We start from the raw sequence: 8,339 nt of genomic DNA, 5'->3' as shown, positions 1-8,339 counted from the left end.
CATGTTGGTCTTCTTCTTCGCTACCATGTGGTCGTGTCGAAACGAACCGTAGGTGGGCGCCAAAACTGTCGGTGTAGGATACTCTTCGTAATGAAGGCGTATCACAACAGCTCAAGTCCCGGAGGGCGAAGCCTCCAGAAAAATCAGCGTCCGAGATAGCGGCATGAAAATCAAAGCATGAGTATGGGTATTTATAGTCGGCGGCTCAACTACCCGTCGGTGTAGATTCTCCGTAATGCCCCCTAACTGCTAGATTCTGAAAATATTCCGCGGGTATTTTTGTAACATTACAACAATGACAATGATAGTGGGCTACAGCTGGACTAGCAAGTGGGTCTCTCTGCGGGTTCCTTCAGCCTTCGTCATCCAACTTCGCGTCGGACCTTCAGGCCCGGCCTCTGGCGCTCCAGACATCCATCCGTCCTTCGGTCTTCCCCCTTCGCCCGCATGCCTTCGCCGCCAAGTCTTCGCCCGTCTCGGCCCGCGGGGGGTCCTCCCTCAGACCGTCGGGGCTTCGCTGGGAGGCTTCGCCTCCCAGCTTCGCGGACAAGCTTCGCTCTGAGTCTCAGGCGTCGTTCGATCGCCTTGCCTTCGGACTTCGGCCCTTCGGCCGTCGCACCTTCGCCTGTCGTCCGAAGGTGGCTCCCCCAACAGGTATGACAAAAGATTATTGAAAAACTATAAAAACAACTTCCTGGTAACAATGAAATAAATATAGGGACATTCCTATTAGTTGGTGTTAGGAAAGATTCATTGAGAAATAGTTGGATATGCTCTAAAGGGCATAGTTTTATGATAGGAGTCCATAGAATCTATATTAGTTTTTGTTTTTGTACTTATTTTATTATTGATTGCTTCAGCACATAATATTTTGATAACCTTAGTAATATTTGACAAATGGGAGAGAGTATAAATTGGCTTCAAAAAATTAAGGAAAAATAGAAATTCCGATGGGCTGTGGTGGATTGCCAAGGCCCATAACGAAACGATAAGGTTTGGTGCACGAGGTTTCCAGTACTGCTAGCAATGTACAGTGCTTCAGCTCCAAAAGCTGGGCCTGGAGAGTGGGGAGTGAGAAGAAAAAGGCCCTCCTAGCTTCAGAGGATGCTCCTAAAAGGCAGGACATGAGAGGATACACGAAAGAATAGCCGATGGAGAACACAGAACAGAAACTGGTCCCTCTCTGGCCTTTTGTGCCATGCTTCCTTTTCCTGCTGCACAATTATCGCTGTTGGACATGCATATGCATGCAGGAATTGCTTTGCAGAAATGCGAAATGCCATGAGAGGTGTCTTCAGTGCAGACATTGAGCCTGCAGAACTATTTCTGTATTGCACGTAATTGTCGATATATGCTGGGGGTTTTCTAGTGTAGATTGCAGGAACAAGCTCCAGAATGTGACATGCACCAACTGATTACCCACCAGAGTGGAGTCGCTGTCCTTGCTCCAAAATCAGAACGATGAACCCACCTTTCAGCACTGAGTCAGGGAGTCTGAGCAAATCATGTGCTGAAGATTGGCGTTGTGACGAACTGTCACTCTCTATGGCAATGGCGTCATGGCTCAGAACTCAGAAGTCAGAACAGGGGAGCAGAGCAAGCTGAGACTGCATTTGCACTCATTGGAATTGGGTGCATTTCAGTAGCTGTTGATGGAAAAAATTTTGGGAACTAAACAGGGCCATAGCATTTACCAAAACCACGAAAAATCACAGAGCACACACCGGATTAAGGTTTATTACATTCTGCAGGTCGAGTTACAACCCTGTAATTACCCCAATCTCACTGAAACCATTGGGTATATATCACCACATATATACACAAGCTGAAAAAACGAAAAAAACAAGCACTTGAAAAGAGCACAAGAAGAACAGTGACAGTACAGCAATTCTACTACATTCAGGAATAAGAAGATCCATCCGTTGGTCACCGTTCACCGGAGATGAGCTTCATCCAGACTGTTTGCGCCGCGATCCCATCCTCGACAGCGCGGTCATCCTCCTCAGCACCTTGGAGATCTTTGACAGGCTAGGCTTGCCGCCTCCGAAGTTCATCTTCCTCGTGGAAAACTTGAGGGCCTGCAGGCAGCACAGCTGCCTCACCGAGCCTTCCTCTTCGTCGTCGTCTTCTTCCCCCTCTTCCTCGCCTTCGCCGACGACCTCCTCCACCTTGTTGTCGGACCCGTCTTTCGCCTTGCTTCCGCTGCGTTTCCTGGCCCTGCCCTTGCCGCTGCCGCTGCCCACCTCGTAGGCCTCCCAGAGCATGTCCATGTTGTCGCTGCCCTCCACCACGGCGCGGTCGCGGCACAGCCGGAGCTGCATGCGCTCCTCGTAGAGCTTGCACGCCAGCGTCCGCTTCCACTCCTTGTCCTTCCACGACGGCGATCCCTCGCTGACGAGGTTCTCCGACGAGGTCCGCGAGTGCACCCTGCCGGCGATCGATGTCGACTTCAGTGAACTCCTCTCCCTCCCGTTCCACATGGCTGGAGACGCCGTCACGTCCGTGTACACCTCCTCCATTTCTTGCAGTTCTTGCTCAGGTTGCGCGATTTCGTACACCTGCTCGTGCAGCTCTGGTTCAGGCTGCGCATCTTTGCAGCCTTGTTGTAGCTCTTCTTCAGCCTGTGCAACGGCATGGGCAATTTCTTCAGCCTCAGTGTTTTGGCTGCATTTTTCACTTGAAGTTTCAGTCTCTGAGTGCGTGTATTCTTTGACATCCTTAATTTCTTGCTCTTGCTGTTCATTGGTAGATTCTTCACAGGAGACAACTTCTTGCGCTTGCTGCTCATTGTTGCGTTTGTCGACGCAAGGATCAGCCTGAAATCGCACACATTGCTTCACATACTTGATTGGCTCCTTCTCCAAACTGAATTCAACTGAATTTTCCTCCTTGTCCTCAAGCCCTGGCTTGATATTGCCAGATACTTGTGCTTCCCATAGCTTGATGCGTTGAGCAATCGAAGAACGTGGTTTCACCTGCTCTCGCTTCTTGATATCCACTTGTTCAACTTGATCAAATTTCCTGATCTCCAGCTGTTTTGCTGCCTCAAATTTCTTGACCTCCAATGCTTGCACTGGCTCACATTTCTTGATATCCAATACTTGCACAAGCTTAGAATTCCTGGTCTCCACTGAATCAGCTGGCTCAGATTTCTTGATCTCCACTGATTCAACAGGCTCCGATTTCTTGATCTGCATTGCTTGCATCGGCTCGCATTTCTTGTTCTCAACCACATGTGCTGGCTCAGATTTCTTGATCTCCAATATATTGGCCACCATTGGCTCCACTGGCTCCAATTTCTTGACCTCTAATGCCTGCACTGGCTCGGACTTCTTGATCTCCACTGACACTGGGTCACACTCCAATCTCTTCTCCTCAACACCGTCGCTGACCTCATCAATGGCTGACAAGATGAGGTCCTGCTCCTGCCCCTGAATGCCATTTTCAACTTCTTCCCCTGCTGTAATTTCTTGCAAAAATAATGTGTCCCTGCGGCAACATTCCTCAGCCACAGAATCAGAGTCCTTCAAACCCTCGGAAATCACAACTTTGTCATCGATTTCGTCCTTCAAATCACCAAACTCCTCGTAATCCAAGAAGCTTCGTCCACCAATGGCGCCGCCCGTTGTTGGCAGCTCAAATGCAAGCTCCTTGCACCCATCGCCACCTAGCAACAAGAAGCTCTCGTCCTCGTCCAGGACAAAGCAAGAAGCAGAGGTGTCGCAGGGCTCACCCATGATCTCCTCTACGCGGAGGACGGACGCGGCGTCGGTGGGTCCGAGGACGAAGGAGCAGAGCTGCCCGACAAGCCTGGCGCCAGCGACGGCGCCGTCGGGGCGGAACCCGTCGCAGAGCGTGGCGACGGCAATGCCGCAGGTCCTGCCGAGGGACTTCATCCCGGGCCACTCCGTGCCGCCGCCGACGTACGGACCGGCGGTGGCGAGAACGGCGAGGAGGAGCGACGTGGACGCCAGGAGCGGCCAGAAGAAGGCCGCCAGGGAGGCGAGGCCGCGCGCGAAGATGAGGAGGTAGACGGCGTGGAGTGGGTGCGAGGCGAGGAACACCGCCACGCCGACCAGGTCGTGGAGGAGGAAGAGGGGCAAGGCCGATGCCGCGGCCAGGGCGTCGCTGTCACCGTCGCTGGTGCTTTCGCCGCCGCCGCTGTCGGTGTCGGTGGCGCGGCAGAGCTGGGCCTGCGCCGCGGCCATTGTCGCCTTCCTCGGTCGTCCCTGTGATCTCTGCTCGCTTGGCGACGGCGTGCCGGCCGTGTGTTGCTGTTGGGTTTGTTCTTTAGCTAACTACCTGTGCGCGCGTGCGCTCCAGCGTTGGATGGAGGCGGCATGGCGCGTTGTGATCTGCTGCTGCGATGGGCTTTGGCATGGAGCGAGAGCCGAGAGGTTGGGGTGGTCGGAGGGGGCAGGGGAAGAAGAGGGGTGGAGGATGCGAAACAGAGGAGAGGGTGGTAAAGAAAGATTGGCAAGATCCGAAGATGAAAGATTGGAGGTGGTTAAAAGAAGAAACATAGTACTGCGAGGTTTAGCAGTGCTGTAGGTGATGAGGGTTTATGTAGTTATTTGTATTTTGGATTAAAAAACGATGTTTGGATTATTACTAACTTCTCTGTTGTGCTCAATTCGAACTATAAATCCATTATCAAGGAATGTCTTTAGTTTTTTTTTGTAATAACAGAAAATGGTTTCACCTTTTTCACATCCTCTGAAGAAAACAACTAATGTTTCACTATTACGAAATTGTAAAGGTCTTTGATGGTACACACAATATTGATCAATACTAGTGTTTGACAGGATCGGTGTATAAACATCCAACGGTTCAAATTAATTGTATAGTTCTGAAAAATATTAGGTGTAATATAGGTAGTATAAGTGAGTAGTATAGGTAGTATAAGGGTGTTATGGAAAAAATATTAATCTCTATCTCTACTATTACTAAAGCAAGCAATGATTTCTCGGTTCATCAATCAGAGGTCTAATCAGAATCCGGGTGACTGTAGGTTTATTTAAGGGTTCCAAACTGTTTAGGGCGAGTAAAATAGAAAAAGTCTGAAGTTCTCAACCAACAAGTACTATGTTATTATAAAATAAATATTTTTTATAATATTTACATTTTTATATGTTCATCAATATATTTATATACTTTTTCATAGCAACGTATGGGTATATTTGCTAGTAATACTAAGATAGATTCATTTTTATATTATCTTTGTAATTTCATATCTTCATTTTCATTTATAACTAAAAATAATTAAAATATTACCCCTAATGGTTAGATATTGTGCGTCATAAAACATCTCTTAATTTTTATATAATATCGACCATGTAAGATATTGTATTCTCTTCCTTATATGGCATAGCAGTACTCCTACTTTAGTTTTCAATAGCAACAAACGCAAGGCCTATTTTAGGACGGATGAACACCTAAACCTTCAACGGGAGTGGAAAGCACGTCCAATCTTAGGATGATGGGTCAGGGAAGGTAAATTTGTACAATTATGGCGTTTAAACCGCTGAATGAGCTAGAACGGAAAAGGGGAGCATGACAAGCGTGCATTTTTAGGCTATAGTTCACCGCTCCTTTCCCCTTTGATTTTTATTTTTGCTTTCCGTCTTTTCCTTTCCCATGCTTCAGTCAGTATCAGTAAGGCTGCGTTACTCCGTTGCGTTGCTCAAAGGCCAAGCAGCTCTGTCACACTACTTCCTTCCCGGCGCGACCTCATGTTGCCACACATTGTTGGAGTACTCATCCTCCTTCACCCTGTCAAAGCTAAATTTCCTTTCAGCTTGGGATGGGGGTTCGAATTGTGTATGAATAACGGTAGTTACAAGATTTGACAAAGCTCTAACATTTTTTTTCATTTAAAAAAAGCCGAACAAAAACGTGTTTGTTCAGTAAACCCCCCTCTCTACAAGAATGAAAAAGTCGAGTAGCCGAGTAGGTAAAAAGTTTTGCAGGCCGCGAGCGCGAGAGACAGGTGGGCCCTGATGACCATTAGCTTTACCAGTCACTCGTCATGCATGCAGTGCCGTGATCATTCGTCAAGATTTCACATAAAGCAGGCACCAGCGCCCCCCCCCCCCCCCCCTTCCATCTGTAGGCTGGCTCCCACATCTTCGCTAGCTACAGAGCGATGGAGAGGCAGTGAGACCAGCCACGTACTGCCTCCTCTAGGTAGGTCTTCACGCTGCACTAGTCCAGTAGCATGGAAATCAAATAGTCGTCCTGACACTCTTGCAATGGCGGCAATATTGTCAAGTGATCTGAGAATTTTGTGCAAGGGGAGCGATAGGTGACGAGTTGGGACTTGGGAGGATGAGCACAAACCGGCGGCACGCAGCATCAGCTCAGCCGGTACGTGACGCTGCACAATCAGGGCCGTAATGCCGGTGGTTTACTTTGGGCGCTGTGAAAGGCTAGAGCCCAACTAAAAGCAGAGGCTGCATGTTCGTCAACTTTTTGTGGATTATGTGCGATACCGGCGTGGGAATGATGGGGTTTTATGGGTGAGGCCGTTCGAGTTCTGCATATGGTGTGAGATGATCAATGGCAGCCGTGATAAGCTTTTCATGACAGGAGCTTTGATGGTAATCTGAGCAATTGACGATGATCTCACCTAAGCTTCTCCGGTCCATACGTACGGGGATCATATATAGCTGGTTGTCTTTGCTTGTCTGCTTAGTACATTGTAGACAGTAACTGACGACGAAATTATGTCATTATGTGTGTCACAACAGCATCATACATGCCTGACCGGCGACCATATAGTCCCCAGGCAATCCAATCACCCGCCCGTCAGCGAAAAGATCGGTCAGGAGCTTCACCAGAGGCAGCCATCTACCACCATCCTTTTCCGTCAGGCCTTGCAGGACGCAGGGTGAATAAGGCCGTGTTTGTTCCATTGCAAAAAAATTTTGCGATGGAATCTTACTAATTTGAAGTACTAAATGAAGTCTATTTATAAAACTTTTTGCACAGATGGGTTGTAAATCGCGAGACGAATCTAATGATGCTAATTAATTCATGAGTAATCCATAATTAGCGGATAGTTACTGTAGCATCACTGTTGCAAATTATGGATTAAGTAGACTCATTAGATTCGTCTCGCGATTTACAGCCCATCTATGCAAAAAGTTTTGTAAATAGACTTCATTTAGTACTTCATGCATGTGTCAAAATATTCTATGTGATGTTTTTTTGCATTTACGGGATTTACGGGTAAAGATCTAAACGGAACCTAAATTTTCCCCACTTTCCACGCGTTTACTTCGCCTAGTAAAAGTCAAAGGCGCCAAGCTCGCTCCCTCAGATCTGTTCGCAACGCTCCAGACGCCGTCACTGTGCTGTGCTGCCGCTGCCCGTGCCGCGCTGCCGGCCGCCTGCCGTGGCCGGCCGGCGGGGCCCTGCGCCATGACTGCAAGGTTCTCTCTCTCTCACTCTCCGGTTCGTTCGACCGGCTGCGACGGCATGTGAATACGGTGACTCGGTGAGAAACAACGCGAGAACCATGCGTGATTGTACGCTAGGAGGCATGGATCAACTCGACGGAGATTTTGGAGAGGGACGGTTCGGTTTCTTCAACAGTCGGCGACTAATCATGGCGTTCTGATTGTAACCCGACTAATAATTTACCCGACCAGGGAATAGCCTAATGGGCTCGATCACCGACTCGCTCAACAACCAGCCAGCCTGCGAAGCTGCTCTGGGTGAATTAAAAAGGACAGGCAGGCAGGCGATCAGAGGTAGTCGCCTCAAAAATTATTGTTGGATATGTCTTGTCACTTCAAGCAATCGTTGTGTTTCCGCTGTCAGACTGACATTGTTCAGTAACTTTTAAACCTGCAGCCAAACAACAGCTTAACAAACATGTTTCATTAACTTTTACCGTGCAGAAACAACAGCGTAGTAAGCATATATGACTTCTTGAACACGAAGATGAACGGTAACTCAACTCTTACCGTGGGTCGCTTTCAGTTTTCACATAGTACTATTCAAGCTGTTCGATCACCTTTGCTTGTAAGAACAGTACAACCAACCAGGTAAGGTAAGATCAAAGAAAACGTCAGCCCAACCCAACAAACAGTAGCTACTAACAGCCACGACCACAAAGGGATCCACCGCACCTTCAGACTCACATGCAACACAACACCACCGAAAAGGACCGCAATCCCGCGAAATTAGGGGACCCAAAGCGAACCAGACCACGATTCCCATGCAACAAATTCAAAGACTTCCGGATTCCATGCAATGCAACTCCACGGGCGAAGATCCGGCCTAAGAACCACTTTACACCATTCTGCCTCTAGATACTATATAAAGTTGGAAGG

The 8,339-nt window shown here is 48.4% G+C and overlaps 1 protein-coding gene across 1 annotated transcript; it reads right to left on the bottom strand.

The window, feature by feature from the left end:
• Nucleotides 1–1,689: 1,689 nt before the first annotated feature.
• LOC120685969 lies at nt 1,690–4,494 on the bottom strand. Its single transcript, XM_039968122.1, has one exon. The coding sequence runs from the start codon at nt 4,206–4,208 to the stop codon at nt 1,950–1,952; it is 2,259 nt and encodes a 752-aa protein (XP_039824056.1). The 5' UTR covers nt 4,209–4,494; the 3' UTR covers nt 1,690–1,949.
• Between the last annotated feature and the right edge of the window lie 3,845 nt (nt 4,495–8,339).

The sequence above is a fragment of the Panicum virgatum genome, chromosome 8N (assembly GCF_016808335.1).
Source record: "Panicum virgatum strain AP13 chromosome 8N, P.virgatum_v5, whole genome shotgun sequence".
Lineage (NCBI taxonomy): Eukaryota > Viridiplantae > Streptophyta > Magnoliopsida > Poales > Poaceae > Panicum > Panicum virgatum.
This window is presented reverse-complemented; position numbering and strand designations above follow the sequence as displayed.